Source organism: Aythya fuligula, chromosome 3, assembly GCF_009819795.1.
Source record: "Aythya fuligula isolate bAytFul2 chromosome 3, bAytFul2.pri, whole genome shotgun sequence".
Taxonomy (NCBI): Eukaryota; Metazoa; Chordata; class Aves; order Anseriformes; family Anatidae; genus Aythya; species Aythya fuligula.
This window is the reverse complement of record NC_045561.1, coordinates 69,576,893-69,597,078: the sequence shown is the minus strand read 5'-3', so window position 1 is coordinate 69,597,078 and position 20,186 is coordinate 69,576,893. Positions and strand designations below refer to the sequence as shown.

Genomic DNA, 20,186 nt, shown 5'->3' with positions numbered 1-20,186 from the left:
AAAAGATGAGTGAAGAGACAAAAAGGAAGGAGAAATTAGAGGCACAGAGAGGGGATGTGGCTTGCGCCTGGTCACAGAGGTCAGTAGCAGAGTTAAGAACTGGATTTTTTTTGAATCCTAATCTAAATCAGTCTGTCTTGCCCAAAGGAGATCACAGAGCAAGTTCACAGTTCACTTGGTATGAGAGACTAAGGCATCAAAAACTTCACAGAGGAAAATAAAGCTTTCTCATAGCTTCTCATGTTTTCTTGCTTTCAGAAACAAGCATGCTAGCAACAACTAAAGTACACAAAGTATATGTATATATGCTTATGAGTTTTTGTATTATTTTTATTACAGTAAACTTCATAGAAAATGTGAGAATGTTCAAAATTACTCTTTTTCAGTAGGGGCATAATCCTGGTAAGGTTGATTTGATGTGTAATGCATGCTGCCTTTAGTGCACAACCAGTTACAACTGGTGAAAATGTAACTGAAAACTTCAGTGAGTCTACCAGAGCTTTTAGAAGGTAGTAGTCAGCCTCTGAAGGTTTACAACATGAAGTTCTCAACCAGGATACTACAGTGACAACAGGATTTTGTCATTGGGGTGTTGAAATTTTATTTATTCTAGTAAACAAAAGAGGGCCAGAACATGTGGTGTTTGTGCTGTATGACTGTTAGCAGTTCTTTGGCATGATTGTGCTCTAGGCCAGTTAACGCTCTCCCAGAAAAAAAATAAATAATTATCAGTGTTCATGGTTTAGCAGCCTGGCACCTACTCTTTGTAAGCCATATAGATAATGGAATGGGTTGGGTTGGAAGGGACCTTACAGGCCATCTATTTCCAACCCCCCTGCCATGGGCAGGGACACCTCCCGCCAGACCAGGTTGCCCAAAGCCCCATGCAGCCTGGCCTTGAACACTCTGAGGGCATCCACAGCTTCTCTGGGTGACCTGTGCTGGTGCCTCCTCACCCTCTGAGGGGAGAATTTCTTCCGAATTTCAAATCTAAATCTTCCCTCTTTTAGCATAAAGCCATTTCCCCTTTTCCTATGGCTATACTCCTTGCGTCCTTCCTTCTGTGGACAGGGAGATAATTTAGCTGATTAGGTATGAACTGTTCTCTGAACACTTGCCCTAAGGTTGAGAGAATGTGTCCTGGTCCATTTCATGAGCTACATCTATACCTTTAAGTTAGATCTGTGTACTGTAGCCTTATGAGGAGGGGCTGAGTACAATTATTCCTGTCTTCCTTGATTCCCTTTTGTGGTCTTTATATATTCTGCCTTTGTGCGTATACGTATGACCTGATTTTCACAGGAGATAAACATCTTAAGGGGCTGGAGAACAGAGAACCTGCAAAACTAAAAGGCCTACAAAAAATGAGAACAGTAGTAGCCTTACCAATAATGTAAAATGAGTAATCCACTAATAAACATTGTATTTACTCTGTCTTACTGTCTTCTATGAGGATTCAGCAGCACTTATTAATAGTGCTTGCCCCTTTCTTGAATAGCTCATTTTAATCAGAGATGTTGGGAACTCTACATTCAATGGATAAATTGTATTTTCCATCTTATTTGTGATTTGGAGAATATTTGTAAGAGAATAAAGGTCAAGCTTGTTCTTGTATCTGAGCCAAAGTTTTGTGTGGTGGCTTGGTATGTAGGTAGAGGCGCTGTAATCATTGAAGATGTGAATGCCTCTTGTGCCCCTTGCCCTTCTTCCCCTGATGGGCATCATCACCGCACTTACTATGGCAAAATGCTGCGTGTGTCTACACTTGGGGAAGTGTCACTGAGTCCAGTATCTTAATGCAAACTGTTATTCACTGGCAATTTAAAGCAAAGAAGCTACCTGTGTACCAGATAAGCAAATAGATCCTATTAGATCCTATTCTGCCACTCTTGGTGTTGGGGATCAGTATCCTCAGATGGAAGCGTAGTTGCAGAGCCAGCTCTCTGAAATCATAGCTATGCGGACAAATATTCCTGGTATTAATATTCCTGGTAATATTACTAATGATATTAACTTAGTAAATTCTGTTTGCAAATGCTGCATGTATGTGTTTTATGGAACTAGTTTTTTGCTTTAAAATGGAAAAACTTTCTGGATTCTAAAGAAAAATATTATATATAATGTTTTATTTAATTTATTGATTATAAAAAAAAGATTAGGTTACCGGACAAACTCTCTCTAGAAAGGAAGAGAATATGACAGTCGATCATCTGTGAAGCTAACTTTTCTGGAATTCAGTTATGGAAAAAATAAAATGAACTATTACAAATGAATTTTCATCAAAACTCTGAACAGGTATCTATTTTGTGACTTTATTTAAAAAGTTACTGTTCAGTGTAAAGAGCCCTACAGGTATTCCATTACTATTTTATCAACTCTTCCTAAATTTTTCAAGACTAAATTCTTTAATTGTATTGCAGTAGCGATCTCTAAATACTTTAATCTACTATCTGTTCAAAAGAACTTTGGTATGTGTACAGAAAAAGATATTTCATGTGTGCAAACTATATTGCCTGCTCATTACAGAATTTATTTTTCAATGAGTAAGGGCCCGGAAGAAGCTAATGTAAGTATTTTAGCAAGGGTTTGTATTTCTCTGATAAACAGCACTCCCCTTCTGTTTGTGATCACAGGATGAAAGCTCTGTAAGCTTGTATATGTACATTTTTACTGCTACATCATGTAGTGTGCTCTTAAGATTGAGATCTCATTCCCCAGGAAGCATTTCTGTCTAAGATTAATTGCCCTTTTAAAATCAGTGTTTGATGTATTCCTTTGGCTATATCCTGACTCACTTTAACCCTCTTTGACCTGACCCCACTGACTATTACCGCCATGGCTGAAGCAGAAATCCTTCAGCTTGATGTATGCAGTACAGACTTGAGCCTGTGGTTTTTCACATCGATGGATTCAATTAGCTGGGTTTTTACTGATCAGCTTAGCAGAGGTTGAAGAATTTGTCAGACATGGAACAAAATTGTCCATACTTCTGGGTTAATTGGATGAAAGCTCATCTACATTTTCATGTTTACTTTGCCTGTGAAGTTTACTTTGTTAAACGTCATAATAATATTGCTGGAAGTAGCATTAAAAAGGCAAAAACAGTTTATTTTTCTCCAGTTAAATAGTGAAAGGTGCAAAACATAAAATAGCAACCATTAGATCTCTGATCTGTGTGTATCTCCTATCACTTCTCAGGCAAATGTTTTTAAACTATAATTATGTCTGAACGTCCACTTCTGAGGTTGATTTATTAAACTGGGCAGACAAACTAACAATTATCATCGTGGCTTGATGAAAACAAGTGAACTTGCTGGACTTTTCCGTATTGACTGTTGTTTTACAGCAACAGCAATCCTTTGCTTTGTCTTGCTAGGAATAGTTTATCATTTGAGTAGCCGAAAAGTTCATTATAAAAGATGGACGATCGCTACAATTGAAGAATATTTGCAGGCATGATGTGAATTATAGTAACTTGTAGTAACATAGAGGTTGAAAGTTCAAGAATGCCATTAAAAACCTTTAAAAGTATATGCATGTGCATATGCATAGGGAATATATAATGTGATTGTATAGAGAATTTAATAGTTAATTGTTTGGGAAAACCATATGATTGAAAACAATGACATTATAAAAATCCTCATGAACTATTAGCAACAAGAAGTCTTTTTACAGCAAATTGATTTGTAACAATCTTTAAAGAGAAAAAAAAATCTTTATCAGCCATTTCCATTTTTCAAGAACCATCTTGGTTACATTTAGCTCCCCATCTGTGTACGGAACTAGCTTTAATTTCTGAAGGTCAGCTGTAGAAAGTTTAGAGGGAAGGGAAACCTCAAACTCAATTAAGGGCATGGTACATGTAAGGGTTAACTCATAAGTCAATGTGTCTGCAGTTTTAAAAGCTGCACAACTCCTAAAAGTGGTTTGGCTTTCTCTCAGCAGTGGGAAACATTATGGATGACTTGGGCTCAATTTGTCATGCATTCAAATGCTTGTCTCTTAATGCACACCTTGTTTGTTCCCTGTATATAGAAATGTTTTGTACGGTAAATGGACGGTAACACAATTTATGTTGAACTTTGCTTCTTTGTTCACATCTGCATAGCCAAACTTAAGCATATTGCAGGAAAAAAAAAAAAAAAAATCAAGTTTCAGTTTTGAACTTGAGTGTATTAAGGCTGAGGCATGGATGCTGAGGGTGGGATTCATTCTTAGGAAGAATGTAAGACGTAAGAATATTTTCCAGTGGTTTGCTTATAAAATATCTCCCCCTTCCTGGGGCTTAGGTGTTTGAGAAGCATCTCAGGCTCAGTCACTGTAAGGTCTTCTAAAACCTTTTATATGCTAACATGTTAGTGGTTCAAGAGAACCGTTTTTGGGTTGTCATAGATTAGCTTGGAATTACTTGCAACAACCCCATTAAAAGCTTCTATGATATACACAAGATTTTTTAATTATTATTTTTATTAAAGTTAAGCTTTCAATTCCATACTCTAACTGCTTTTCCATTCCACTGCATGGACTTCTATAGAATGAAAGATCCCCTTGACTGAATTAGATGGTATTATTGTTACTGTTTTGGACTGCATGGAGAATACTTTAAAAATAATAATAATAAAAAAAATCTGCACGTGCAACTTGAACTTACTGGTATTTGAGGATAATTTATTCTCTAATTCTGTTTTAATGGAATAGAAAAATGTTTGCATACTATGTGGCTGCTATGATATTTGAAGCATAACTTGTGTTATGCTTCAAATAATTGCTTTATAACTGCTTCTAAAGTTGTTTCATAACTGCTCTAAAGCATGATAAACATTTGTGTGGGGTGACTAACTTAATCCACATTGTTATGTTTCAGAACTGTGGCTATCTAACCTGGGGTTTGACTTGAGGTAGAAGATGGCAGGAAATTGAGAGGAAAAATTGCATGAAGAAAATGATGAATAGGGGTGATGCCCAGTATTTGGTTTGTTCAGAGTATTTGATGATACTTAATGTAGATGATAATGTTGTATATGTGATTAATTTCATTTTGAGGATAGAGAAAGCTAGGACTGCTAGAATATAATCGAGGGAATGTGATCATACTAAATAACGGTGACAAGGAAACTCTTTCCTCTCCTTTAACTTACAAATGTCTAAACTCCAACAGGAGATGTTTATGTCCCAAGAAGATCATGTAGAGATAAACCAACTGGCCTGTGTTGAAACTATGTAAAGAAATAACACAATAACACTGTTCAAAACATTTAAAGCTCTAGCTCAGTGATTGTGGACTTCATGGCAGTGTCACAATGGAGGAATACTTAAGATGTTTTGCACGGTTACTCTTTTATAGTCAGGTAGTAAGCAAAACTGCTTTATTTGAAGTTAACATAGTCCAAAAGGATAGAACTGGACCTAAGACGCTGTAGCTCTTATGGGGAGCTCTGGTAAGATCAAGGCATGAAGGTTGATATAGAGCCAGATGATGTGAATGACAAAACAATCCTTGGTGGAGAGAGATCGATATTGAACTGTTTATATTGGAGCAGAACAAAATAAAAATAATGAGTTAGAAATTATCTGCATGGGGTTGTTCAAGTCCATTAAAATTTAATGTTCCTTTAAAAAGAGATTTATTTTTTTTTAAATATAATACACAGTATTGGATTTTATTTACCATTAATTGTCCTCGAGGCCGGGAACTTGCTGTAGTTAAAAGAAGTCTGGTTTATTTGTGTAAAATATCCAGAGCTGTGAATGTATTTAGGAAGACTGTGACCTTCAATTTGAGCAATTGAACTCATGTTACTATGAATGGTTAAAATGAGAGAGAGATTGCTGCCGGTTAACAAGATCTACCCGGCTGTTAATCTATACTTGTACTGGGCAGTTGGATTACATCCAGGAACTGAAATTCTTCAAAATGCTTCTTGTGTTTGGAAAAACGTTTATTCCTGATACGTAGTAATTTTGAGGAAGAAGACTTGTTCTGACCAATGTGTTGAACGTGTGTTTTGTGTGTGAGTTCTTCACCTGAATCGGCATCAGTGGCTTTCCCCAGTGCTGGCAGGATTTGTTAGCAGGAATGACAAGTGCTGTGCCATCGTGTCACACATCAGCCTCTACATTTTTGAGGTCAGAAGGAACCTTTTGTTGTGGCTAGGCTATTTTAGAGGTGGCTTCTCAGATTTTTTTGCGTTTTCTCATTCTTGGTCAGAGTATACTGAAAAGCATATCTTGGCAGTTGTGACCCAACATATCATCTGTATTTCTGTTTAAACTGATAATTACCCCCCAAAATTAGGAGAGGGGAAGGGAATAAGGGTTTTGTTAGCTTATGCACGATTAAGGCAAAGTAGAAAGTATGTTAAGATTGCTGTGGGAGTGAGTCGCTTATGGCAATGGTACCTACTAGTGTGAATAGCAGGGTCCTTTCTGCATTAAAGTCATTCACAGGGAAGTAAGAAGAGCCTTTGATGTGATGGTTGAAATAGACTAGAGTGAAGCTCCTGAAAATTGATGAAAAGATTTTATTGATTAAAAAAAACGTATTCCTAGTTAAACAATTTTAAAAGTAAAAACTCCTGCTCAACAGAATGTGTATAGTGACTTTAGACCTTAAAGTTATCGCTGCTTAAATATTTCATATCACTGAAGAAACCTTTAGTGTTCCCTGCCTGAAGTACTTGTGCTGAGCTCATTCAAAAGAGCAATGATTGTTTGGCCCTGAGACCAACCTCAACTTTTTTTTTTTGTCTTCACCCCATAAAATTGCATAGGTATTGAGTATCTGTTAGTTGAGAAGGTAAGATTTGTTTAAAACATAAGTTTCTGTATTTGAGACGTTTATTTTGAGGTCATTGCTGCTGTGCAGTCTGAACATCTCACCATATTTCTGTACTTCGGTTGCTCTTACAAATGCACTTGTTAGAAATGGATTGCAGAAGTGTTCCAAAATGATTTGAGTTTATAATTGGACAAAGTTGAAATAAGGTTTTAACTACTAATTTATTTTTAAAAGGTACTTAGGAAAAGCAAAGCATGAATAGTTGATTTATAGACGGGTTGACTTCATTCCATATCTAGGTTTGCTGGCTGAGCAAAGAAATAGTCTGCTATAAAGGAAAAAAAGATACAATATCTGGCTAAAGTAACTGTAATTAAAAGTAATGTGAAAATGTTAATAAATACTCAGGTTATTTTTTAAGTTTACAGATATTTTAATGAGCATATGTGATTTTTGTAGCATGTGCAATGAAAGCAATTGCTTTCCTGTAAATGGTATCTAATCATTGGCACTTCAAATTTCAGCTGTTGGAATTATTTTCAGTTTTGAACAGGTTATTGTTGAGGAGCTAAATGCTGTTCATTAGTTTCAGTGCTAATAGTTGAAAGGTCCCTGTATCAAATTGAAACCTTGCTGCCAGTATTGCAGTTTTGGGTGTGTTTTTTTTTTTGTTGTTGTTTTGTTTTTTAAGTAGGTAGCACCTCTTTAAAGCACACAAAGTAAAGCACAATTAACAAATGCTTGTTTATTTATATTCTACTTCTGGTGCACAAGCCACTGGAGTACTTCAGGTCTTCAGACCACAAGGCTTGTCTGGGGCTGCCTCTTCTCTGCATATCCTAAAGTAACCATCCTGCCCCCCATAGAGAGGGGAGGGATGACTCCAACCACCCTCTTTTTCTTTCTTACCACCTGGGATTGCAGATTAAAACACAGAAGCTTTGGATTTATTTGCTTGCAGAACAGTGTGGTCTTTTGGAAATCATTGTGCACAGTTTAATGTGCAGTCCTTTGTGCTAAACCAAACATCTAGTGGTCAGAAGGAAATTTTCACCTTTGCCTGCCAGGGACTTACCTTCAGTTTCGGCTTTAGGTTTTAAAAATAGTCAATATTATCTGTCAGTGATGGATTTAGTAGTTGCCGCTGTGTGTGAAAAAGACTACTGAAGGTTCTCTGTCTGTAAATATTTTCCTAAGAGATGCTAAAGAGATTAAAGTCTTTCCCCATGAAGATGTCAGTCTGTCTCTTCAGATTCTGAGATGTCTGAGGCACCAGCTTCGAGCACACATGGTCAAGGAGTGTTCTGGCTGCCCAAAGTACCTGCACCTAAAGGTCTGTGCTGCTGCTTGGTGATCTGAGGAGCAGGAGAGGTGAAAAGGAAAGTGCCATAGCACAGCCACAAAAGGAGAACTCTGCTTCTTGTAACACAAACACAAGATGAGTTTTTCTACTGTGTGGTATAACCCATCAGTGGGAATACCTTTAGTATCATGTAATCCAGAACCTATGATGTGTTTTGAAGATAAACAAGCAAATGTTTATGCCCATTTCACAGCAGAAAATGCTGGGAACTAATTCTGTTACGTTATTTCTAGGGCTGCTACTACGTGACATTTTCTTTGTTTATTCTTAATCCCTATACTTTTCAGTATAGTCCTGTCCAATGTATTCCTGTGGCCAAGTATCATGCAAGAAGCACGTTACTTGAATTTCTAGTTTTTAGTACAGGGTACTGTTTTCTCTTTTTGGGCTTCTAAAGCCAATTTAGAAAATGGTGCAGGCCTGAATAAGAAGGTGGGGGTTCTGCATTGTCCATTTTGATGACTGCAGGCAGGTTCTGGGACATGCTATGCAGAGGTCCTTGCACACAGAGGGTTCTAACTGAAGCACTCCAGGGAAATTCTTGCTGAATCCAGAGTATTTTGTAATGTCTATCAGTGAAAGAATTTAAGCCAGATAAATTGCCCTGACAGGTGCTTGCTAAGAGGCCACAAGTCCGAACAGAAGCGTTTCATGCCATTAAGGAATTTTAAGTGGAATTTTAAGGGATTTGGGGTAGGTGAAAGGGAGTTTCTAGCTGCAGCGTTGATAGGTGTTATGGTGTTAATATGGGTGGAAAAAAGGCTGAAATGCGCACCTTTGCAGAAATAGTTCCTTCTCACCGTTCTGTTCCTGGGCACTTGAATCTTGGAAGCAATCTTTTTTCCTTCCCTCCATCGTCTTTATTTCTTCCTTTCTAACTAGAAAGACGATTCAGTAGAAAAAGTGTATTTAGATTGCATCAGGGGTACGTATGACAATCTGAACTGATGCTGAATAAGCTAATTCTCTTGTTCTAATTTTGAGTGTTTTAGTTCGCAAGTGATAATTTATGTGGTTAAAGGAAATAGAAAACCTTACCCTCTGTTTGTTACCGTGACATTACACATCTTCCTACCTTCTCTGAAGATTGCATATTTTCTATTCTTCGTCTCCTTCCCTCTCCCCATCGTTATTGAACCCAAAAGGTTTTTAGAGGAAGCTCAGGATCAGCGAGAGCAAATATTGCAGTAGGGCTTTCTCCTTAAAGAAGGGAGAGGGGACTTAAAGCTTCCTCAGGATGGAGGAGCGCTTCGAGCCTCTCTCTCAAGGACTCTTTTGAAATGCAACAGCCACCATCTCCTGTTTCCTTCCAGCAGATGCCTATCTGCAAGAGTCCTGTACCAGTGCTTTCTTTGGCTGGATCTGGGTGGTTTCCTGATCAGGAGTGCTTAGGCAGACATCTATTTCTCTCCATTGTATCTCAGCTGCCAATTTCTCTGTGTTCTGTACAGAGTTGGAAAACTTCTGACATGGCATGCTTTATTAGCCTTGGTCAGGTACCTACTTTGTGTTGCAACACTTGAGTTAGGGCATCTAAATTAAGTGATCTGAAATGTCCCAAGCACATGTTGGTACACAACAGGCAACCACAGTTAGGTGCCTGTGTGCCTTCTGCAGATGGAACATGGCGAAGTTTTACCAACAAGCCTTACAATCTCTGCTTATCATTGGCCACTGGTGACTTTCAGGGGCTCGTAGTGGCTTTTGAATTCATGAATTTTCACAGGGAAAGCCAAGGAAAATCACTTACTCCTTTGACAGTCACTCTGGTAGAATGCGACTTAATTTGTCTTGAAGCTTTTCTATAAATGCTAAAACATTTATCCCATGTACATCAGTTCAGTAATCTAAAAAACATTCTGATCTAAAAGTAAATAGTTACTGTGTACATACACTGTAAAATTTTCTATGAAATATTTATTGCTGTGCTTTCATTTTTCTGATATTTTCACTTCATCTTCTTCCTTAATTTGCAACAAGATAAAAGAAACCATCTGTAGGTCATTTGATACCTAACACGTAACCCAGTTCTATCTTGACATAAAAAGAGAAAAGTCAGTGGGATGACTAGAAGATTTTAATTCACTTCTTTTAAGAATATTCTGTTTTTTCTTCTATTACATTACAGCATATTGTGAAATGAGTACTGACAGTTATGATCCTACCAGGTCTGAATCCCATGCAATACAGATGAGCGAAGCTATTAGCTCTAATTTTTATAGGCCTGGTCTGATGGCATGGTGTTAATCTTCTATGTAATTAAGTTGTTTAAATCTTATGCCACTCATTTAAATATATTTTGTGTTTAGCAACTGGTACATGGGGTAGGGAAGCAGAGGACAATCCTTTGTATGTCAAGATGCATACAAAGCGATCTGCAACTCCTAAAAGCCTACAAACAGTAATGGAAATAAAAATATGATGCAGATCTGTTGCAGATACAAACCAGGTGGATGAAGCTTTCATGAGAAGCTAACAAGTCTACCAGAACCCAGATCAGACCAGTAATGGTCAGTGCTAATTAGGCAGGCAGCCATTGAGAAAATTAGTATTTTTCAGCAATTTTTAAAATGTATTTGCCATTAGCATTTATTTTTTTTTTGTTACATACATGTAAGGTGGAGGAGCCATCAATGGAAGAAGCTCTCTGGTTGTGATTCAAAATGGGGAAGTTATTCACAACGTGGAAGTTGAAGAAAGCTTGGTAAATGCAACTTAAGTGAGAGTTTATGGTCCGAGGAGGGGAGATGCTGAAGTAGAAACAATAGATTTTGTGGAAGAAGGCTACAATGAATACAGAATTGGTAGATAAGATCTCTTTAGCCAAGCCTCAAGGGGAAAAAAAGAATTAAGTGATGCTTTCTCAGAGATAATACTAAGGCACAAACAACGCTAATGCAGAGATGTAGACTCTAATTACACCATAAATTCTTCATTGACCTCAGACTTTCTCAGTTTGCTGAGGAACAGAATAAAAGATTTGTATGAGAAAGGGACAGCTAGGTAGGGAAAGGTGTACGGGGGCACCCAGATGATCTGCATTTCATTTTAAAGCAAGAGGCATCAAGTTAGCGCACATATGCACAAGGATCCAAAAATATTCTGTTGCATAGTAAAAGTAGTCAAGGAAAGAGTTCATAAGCTTTTTGTACAGTAGCAAGAAAACGATAGTCAAATTATAAAGTTTTTAATCCATTGTGGTGCAAGTTTTTGCTGAAAACAGTCAGGTATGTATAAGTGGCTAACACAATCTAGACTAAGGTTAAACTGTTCATACACGTGGAGTAGTTAACAAGGATGTGTAATAGCCAATATGCATTTTTCATGAGCAGAATAGTTTCAAATTAATCTTTTGTTTTCTCTTAATCTTCTTTTAATTTGTAAAAAGCCTGGCATTAGATCATAGTGCATCTTTGAAAGTAGTAAAGAAGCCATTTTTTGGTGAAACTTTAGAGGTACTAAATTGACCAGATAATGTCTATGTGCAGAGTGATTGCAAATGATTCACTGTTGAAAAGGAAGAAAACTGAGGACTGTCTTGACCATACTCTTAATGTTTCCATCATTCAGCCCATTAATAAGAGCATTCTTACTAAATTTACAGATGAAAGAGTTGTATGAATAACTACAAGTTGTATTTAAGGACAGGATTCAGATCTGGAGGAAGTGGAAAATATAATTGTTTTTAAGAATATGCAGAGTAACATTTAAATTGTTTTAATATAAGGTGTATGATCAAATTTTGCAGTAATGCATCCCTTATATTGGCATGTAACACAAAATTCTATGCCCTGTGATTATAATTTAACTCTTGTTAAAGTTTTCTCCAGAGCTCAGCAGGTTTTTCCCCCATTTTACAATGGCAAAGTCGCTGTAAAAGAAATCTGGAAACTAATACCGTTTTTTCTGCCATCTCTGTATGCAAATTAGTTCTTTCTGGCAATTAACTGATGTTATGAAATGCAAATACCTGTTATCAACTCTGTGGCCAACTTATAGAAAACCAAAATTTGATTTTATTTTGAAAGTGTTAAATATATATTTTTGGCAATTACTTCATATTGATATTATTTGGATGTTGCCAGCTTCTCAGCATAAAAACTTGCTTACTGAGATCTTTCCTTTTGGCATTTAAACTCCTGATTGGTAGTTTTTTCAGCCCAATAAATACCTGGTTTGGTTGGAAATGCCAGATGTTTATTTTACATGATGTGCTGTGATTTCTGTCCCGTCCACAATAAAACCAGAAGCCAGCAATTGTTTATGCTTAATTTAGCATGATAACATATATAACTGTGCCATCTAGAGAATCAAGCTTTCTATGTTTAATCAAGAATTTGTACAGAATATGGTACTATATGTAGGTAGCCTGTAACTAATGTATAATGCTGTATTTTAGGCACACAACTGTCAGCTTCTGCAGTAGAAGTTATTACTGGTATAAAGCCAACAGTATATTCAGGGATGGTTGTTCCTAGAATAATGTAGGCTGTGCTGGCATCGGTAGCCAGCTAAAATACAAATACTTTTTCAGGCAGCTGTCAAATCATTTTGGCTACCAAACACAAATAAGATTTTACCTCTGTTACCAAATAGGAATTGCTCTATAACTGGGGGAGCTGAATGACAGAGCCAGTAATGGTACTTCTACTTTGTAGGTTCTGCTTTTCCATGCAACTCTTGGGCAGCACAGTGCTTTGTTCTGTCCTGTAGATGGCAAGGGGATAAAATGCCAGTTAGAGAAGGCAGTGATATTTCTGAGCACTGACTGTGGTAGGTCCATGTGAGAATGCCAGAGTATGGTATAAAAACAGAAAAAGGTCACTGCTTTTCTTTTCTCCCCCCCCAGCCATTATTTGGAGCATATTCTAAATGCTCTTCTCATATCATGACTCTGAAATAAATTTTAATTTATTTTTTTTTTTAGTTCACATTTTGTGACAGTTGTGTCAGCTGCTTTAGCTGGTTCCCATCATTTGAACCAAAGGATCAAAGTACTTGCATCCTCCGGGACAAATATAAATAAAAAGAATTGAAATATTCTTAGAATATATTCTTGTCATACTGGGAATCATTTACCAACATAGCTTTTCCGAGAGATGAAACTAAGTGAGAAAAAGCTGGTGCCAACTCAGTCTTCTGAGTAACTCTCTGTACTATTGCTAGAGACTTTAGTAAATTATTCCTAGTAAACAAAATTTCTTCAGCAATATTACATATGTTATGTATATGACATAGTACATGTAGTCCGGCTTTTTCATCAGAAAGCATGTACAATATTAAAAATACAACTTCCCTGGTAAGTTTTAAGAAGCCTAATATCTCAAGTATGGTCTGCATAAAATTTGTATGGCTTCTGTCTGGGAGAGATGGGTATGCCTGAACTGTGTTGACACCCAGCTGCAATCGCCATAGGAAAAAACTTGCAACTAGTGAAGAAGAGAGGTGCTTTCGTTAAGTTTCATTTTTACCCAACTTTTTCTTGGAATTATTTAAATGTAAAGTTTCTGTTTTAGATCATACAAATCTCAGCTTTCTCCATACCAATATTTCCTGCTTTTTGTCCTGTTTAAGGTTGAACTCTGTAACACCAACTCAATCTACTGTAAATTAAGTATAGGTAAATGTTTAATATTTCTGTGCATTTTGAGTGGTATACTAGTGGTTTCTCTTTTTCTTTGAATTAGATGGAGAGAAGAAGACCCAAATCATGATTCATGGAATTGAGCCGATGCTGGAAACACCAATACAGTGGCTAAGCGAACATATGAGCTATCCAGATAATTTTCTTCACATTAGTATCATTCCCCGACCTACCGATTGAACCTTGGCTATATTGGTATGAGGATCATTCTCGAGCTGGAATTATAAGGACACGTTAACTTCTTGCTTCAGTCAGTCTTGAGAGAGGCAGCCTGACCAGAAAAGAAAAGAAAAAGAAACAAAACAAGAAGTCCTCACTGCTGCAAGCCAAACAGGAAGAGAGATCCTATCATCAGATAAGGGCAATTGGGCTGATCTTATTTTGCATCACCGCTGCTTTTCTTCACCGCTGTAATTAAACTTCAGTTGCGATATGAAAGAATTTACAGGACCTCTGCAAGTCTGCTGTTTTCTTGTAAAATATAATGAAGCTGAAACTGTCAGCCGACGAGCAAATGGAAATATGCCACTCGATTGTATTTCTGATTAACAAATAAACAGGGCTATTTCCTAAAGCGGTAGTGTTTCAACTTTGAGAGTGGAAACATTGGTTTAATTTTCTAGAAAGTTAGACACTGAGAGATTTAGTTACCAATAGCTTTTTGTAAAAGATCAAATTACTGTAAACCCATCTTTCCTTAATGAGAATTTCATGTTTACAGTATGTGTATTCGTATGCAAATGATCTTTTAACTTTGATAACAAGCAGTGAGAGATTTTAAAAGTAAACCCATGGCATGTTTTGTCATTTAAAAACATGCACAACTTAATAATTTACAAATACTTTTGATTTGTATGCTGTCACTGAATACTCCAGTATGTTTATTATTCCAACCAGTTTTCATAGACTAGCAATGATGTGGGATAATTTGTCTCAGGATTTGTCATGGCATTTCTTTGTTTTCATCTATTTTTTTTTCTGTGAGAATATTTTCTTACATTAGTTTAAAAAGTTTAAAAAAAAAAAAAAAAAGTAAACGGATGTTGCAAACTATTGTATCCTGCTGTTTATTCCCATAGAGCAGAAAACAGTTAAATCATAGAATGATGAACAGATGTATTGCTTTTTAATAATTTTGAGTTTTGGAAAGCTGAGGCTTTTCCAAGCTAATACTTCCCTGCATCTGAGTTTAGTTTTCTACTGTGGTCCCTGGGCAATCAATCTGAAATTTGAAAGGTTAGAATCTCATTGCACAGATTTTTACTTATTTTAGCAGATGTATTTTTAGGTTACTGGGTTGCTTTGTTTTCTAAACGTTTCTTACCATTACAGCTGCTACTAGGACCCTACCATTTTTTGTGTTATGTTGAATTCATCAAACTGTGCAGTGTTGCTTTCTCTACAGTTTCTGGTTGTTTGTGGCACGAGGCTGTGTTTATAGTAGCCATGTTATCAAGTATGTCAAATATTATCAAATATGAAGAAAGCATGACATTTTTCTATCAAAAAGAGTAGCTGTTGAAGTTCCTACTTAAAATTTTAGCTTGCAAATGTCACGATAACTGCCGCTGTTACTCTCATTCTGCTTTCTTTCTGTCCTCCCTTTATGGGAGGATGCTTACCTGCAGCTGAAAAACAACAAAATGGAAATCAATCAAACAAACAAAAACTCTTTTAGAGGCATGGGGGAGGGATCTCTCTGAGTGAGGATAGAACCGAGGCTGGAAAAGCCCAAAGGGCAGAAAAATGTCAATAGAACAGATCAGATAGTGTTTTAAATGTAAATGAGGAAATGGCATTAAGGAAAAGGAAGGAAAAAAAAGGTAATAGGGAAATAAGCATAAGCTGTATTCTGCAGGTCATGAAGAATCTTTTAAAAGAAATGAAACATGCTGATCTGTGTTTATGCAGAATTGTAATACAATATTCGTATGGGGGGTGATTTGGTTGAATTATTCTGATTTCCAGTTCTGTTTGGAAGTTCTGGTACAGTGCTGGATTGGCATTTATAAACTTTCGTAGGCAGACACATCTAAATATTCTGGAGAATTTCAAAGTCCTGCCAGTGGGTAAAGCAAATATTTTGTAGTCTTCATATTGAGGGAAAAAAAAGTCTTTTGTAGAATTAATTTTTCCATTAATCAGGCTGACGTTGTTATAAGAGGCAGTACATTAAAAAGTGTAAAGGTTGTTTCCTTCATTTGAAGGTAAGTCGCTGGCTATTTTAATGCACGTTACACCAGCAGTTTAAGTAGAGAGTGCTCTTCTCATGGCCCTTATTTGCTAGTAAATCCAACTTTAAAGGCCTAGCGTGAAACAAACAAATAGCCTGGCTTTAAAACATACTCGTTCCTATTAAATTATTTAAACTTTATTAAAAAAAAAAATAGAACAAAGTTTGAGTCTGTCCTTATTTCCAGCTAAATAAAGATTCTTGTCATGGGGTGACAAAGCATTTAATTAATACTTAAGAAGCAAAAGCTGCTTAAAGAGCTGGTTAGGTGATGCGTCTAAACAAAAGGACTACATCACAAAAATGAACTGGAGTCTTTGCTACCTGATTCTAATCACATTTCTATACTTTCTGCTGCTTAGTGGGTGAATAACAATAGCAACAGGAGGGGCATTGTGGCTTAATTAAATACTTCACTTTGAAATGCTGCAACTTCAAAAACAAAACAAAAATAGATCTGGTCTAAATTGTTCAGAAACTAAAATACTGCTCACTAAACTTATTTCAATGCTAATAAAAAGTGCCAGGTACACACATACACACACACACACACATACATTCTTCTACCTTGAGAATTTAAGCACATCCAGTGAGCCGGTTAAAGCACAATTTTAGAGCAAAAGGCAGAGTTTTCACTGTATTTCATGTTTGGCAATGGCTACTTTGGTTTTTGAATATTCGATGAAGAAAGAGTGAATTTTCCAGTGCTCTTTGATCTTTGATACCACCGACTGTCACTCAGCACGCTGTCAATCAGCACACAAAGCCATGCCTTTTTATTAAAAGCTAGAAATTGGTTATTTTACTTTTAAGTCATTTTTCTTGAATTCATTGGGGGGGGGGGGGGAAAGCACAGAAAATAAATTTGTACAGGTGGAAAAAAAAAAAGAAAAATCCGAGGACCTTGTCCCTACTGGGAAGAAATCGTACTTGGTGTTTGAAGGATGGGTAACTGTGAAAAATGAAGAATTAGGAAAGGTGCAGAATTGAATACTCAGACTGTGCTTAGGGACAAATAAAGGATTTCTGCTGGAAAAGGAGTAGAAAGACCTAGGTAATCATGCAATGGTGTGTTATGCTGTGCATGTAATTCTGGCTTCACATTAAGCACAAAAAAATCAGAAAAGGGGGGAAAATTATTTGTCTGCAGGAGTTCTCTAGTGGGATATTGTGTGCAGTTCTGAGCTCCCGTGTGCAACAAGGAGAAATTCAGACTGGAACAGGGACAGTGTTGCTTTAGTGGCAGAAATGCAAATACTGCTGGGAATACATAGTGGTGTAATTAGGGAATCTTGCAGGAATGTGAAGAAAAAAGTCTCAAGGACAGATAAGACAAAGGAACGTGCACTAGGAATCACCCATTAACAAACCTCTGGAAAGGAAAACTACTGAGCTACTTCCAGTTACTTCACCACCATGGGTTTTAGGAGCGGCGGAACAAGCCAATGTGAGGTTAATTACGAAAATGGCAAGAGACTCGGTGACTGAGAAAATCCTTTCAGTTCTGTGTCGTGACAGCCAGATATCTATCAGCTGATGAAGACTCTTGATCATCGCTTCCAGTATTGTTTATATGTTGCACAATTATGGCATTTTTTCATTTCCTTTCATGGTGAGTGACATCCGAGTGAAAATCCATGTCTGTGGCAGTGATGGTAACTTGTGCTAGCATTTTCTTTTTTTGATTTCTACGTTTTAGAAAACGCACGTCAGCTGCACGAGTGTATTAGCACCCTCCTTGAAGACTTGTAGGGCTAAAAAGCCACCCTGCACTTTAGGGAGTGTTTTAAGCAAATATCACAGCTTGCCAGTGGTAGTTTGGCAAATCAAGGGGCTTGATAAGAAAAGAACAGATGAATCCCTTTCGTGGGTGCTTTCCAGATTGAATGTTATATGCGATAATGATTTTAAATTCTTGAAGCTATCTAGTTGTTTGCCTGCAAATTCAGCAGTAGCTTAGAGAATGCATTTACTCATGGGGTACTCCATGCAATTATGCAACCAGTCTGAACATCGACATCAGCCCAATACTAATATTGATGCAATCAGTTGGTGCTAGAGAGGGTGGTTGGGAGGGCTCCTGAGAGCGCTGTTGTTCTGGTGTTGCAAACAGACCAGGTGCAGAGTCTTCAAGCAAAACCAAAATTACTTTGTAAGGTGGTTACTGAGAAAATAACGTTATTCAGATCTGTTTTAGCAGTCCCTGCTTATTTGGATGGGAAAGAGATTCCTGCACAGAGGCTTTTAGAACATGGTGTCACATACAGAATGCATTTCTGCGTTAAAGCAGGTAGGCATCTGTTGTGTGCTAAAATTTCTGGTTTTGAGGCAGGGAGGGTGACATTTCAAAATGTCATGCTAACCCTGACTAATATCTCTTTAGAGAGGTAAAAAAGATGTGAAGTTTCAAGTGTTCAGAAGCAGATTTCGGATCTCTGTACTTCTAAGTCATACCATCAAATTTGCTTGTGGAAGAGGAGTTTAAAGTGAGATGTTTTCTTTCTTTCCCTCACTGTTCATGTCTCCAAGATTTGAGTAATGAATTTAACTGTGAAACGAAACAACAGCTTCTCTAAATGGTAGATTGAAGAACACATGAGAATACAAAACTTTTTTTCAAATACAGGTATGTAGACAGATAAATGGAGATAAGTTTTGTGTAGTTTAGGTGTTTATGGGTATAAGACAGCAGTTCTATGAAGTTTTTCCACATAGTTTTAATAATACTGGATGAAAATGCTGAGGTAGAAGAGAGGTAGTCGTGATAAAGCTGGAGGTTGGCGGAGCTCTACTTTACTGCACTTGAAACTGCCAAAATGCGTCAGATTTTAAAATAGCACTTTCCATCAAAGATGTTTAAAGCCTTAATCCTTGCATCATTTCACTAATATAGGTCAACAGATATAATAAAATGAATACGTCGTGGGAACAAACGTGTGATCTAGTTACTAACACACGTTATATTCTTAGTCTTCATAGTAATTTTGAGTATTGTAAGGTGGAAAGGGTAAAACTGCTACGTGATGTATTTTGTACCTCCCAGAATTTGGAGGATCGCTTGTAGGGCTGTGTTTTGCAAGTTCACATGTGCGTCGTAACCGCTACTAGAAGTTCGATCTTCAAAGAAAACGGAGCTGTGCTGAGGGAAAAAAAATAAAAATCAATAGTATTGTTTGCTAAACCTCTCTGTCCACCCCCATACACCCTGTTTAGTTGCCCTTGTCATACACATGAGGTGATTTTAAGAGAGAAATAGCATTCTTGTTTGCTTTGCAATTCGTTATGAAAACGCAAAACCTGCTGCAGGATTTTTGCACCCGTTTTGATGTGAATGAAGCCTTCCGTGGGTGCCTTGCAAGCACAAGGCAGGCAGAGAAAGTGCTCGTGTACCTAATGCAAAGCTGCTGGTGGCTTAGTGCATGCGTGCCGTAGGATATTTTGGGTCTGGTGTGGCTCAGTGAATAGGAGACCGGGGTGAGAGCAGGGATGTGGGCTGGATTCCCAGTAATGAAGCTGCTGGTCACTTTTTTTTTTTGAAGTCTTTAGGGGATATCTTGAGGGTTTTGCAAGTGAAAAACAATATATAGAAGCCAAGTACTATTTTGCATTATGTTCTTTTTGTGTATAATTGGGGTTTTGTTGCTTAGGGTCAGTAGGTTTTTTTTTGTGTTTTTTTTTTTTTTTTTAAAAAAAAAGGACAATTTGTAATTCTTTCAGTGTGGGAGCTAAATAGAGGCACTCAAACGTATTTTCATCACTACAGCATTAAAGATCAGAATGGAAACTGCCTGGCTGAAACTTGCATTTTACATGCTCTTCTAGCTTTAATTAAAATAATCTGCACTTCAGAGGTTTGATTTCCATCAGTCATGTGTGCACACACCCTCACTGGATTTTTTCCACACTTCAAAATTAGCGAAATAAGCTGGTGTTCCTTCGTTTTGCAGCTTATCCGTGCCTGTACAAGGCAAATGAGAGGCCGAGATCAGACGGTGGGAGTGGCCCTTTGAGCCCTCAAGTGCCGCTGTGACCCAGGAAGTTATATGCAGGTTGTTCATCTTTTCCACTGTGACAATTTTATTATACGGGTTTTGTCTCTTGCTTGCAAGCACTGTTTTCTTAATTTGCAGGTTCTCTTTTTTCTTTTTTTCTTTTTTCTTTCTTTTTT

At 37.2% G+C, this 20,186-nt stretch overlaps 1 protein-coding gene across 2 annotated transcripts in view; it reads left to right on the top strand.

Annotated features, from left to right (window-relative positions):
• Positions 1–14,359, top strand: part of ATG5 (autophagy related 5) — a 77,006-nt gene extending 62,647 nt beyond the window's left edge. For both annotated transcript variants that reach the window (XM_032184661.1, XM_032184662.1), the window contains exon 8: positions 13,829–14,359. In XM_032184661.1, the coding sequence (XP_032040552.1) occupies positions 13,829–13,965 (137 nt within the window). In that variant the 3' untranslated portion in view covers positions 13,966–14,359. The remainder of the gene's footprint in view (positions 1–13,828) is intronic.
• The last annotated feature ends 5,827 nt before the right edge of the window (positions 14,360–20,186 follow it).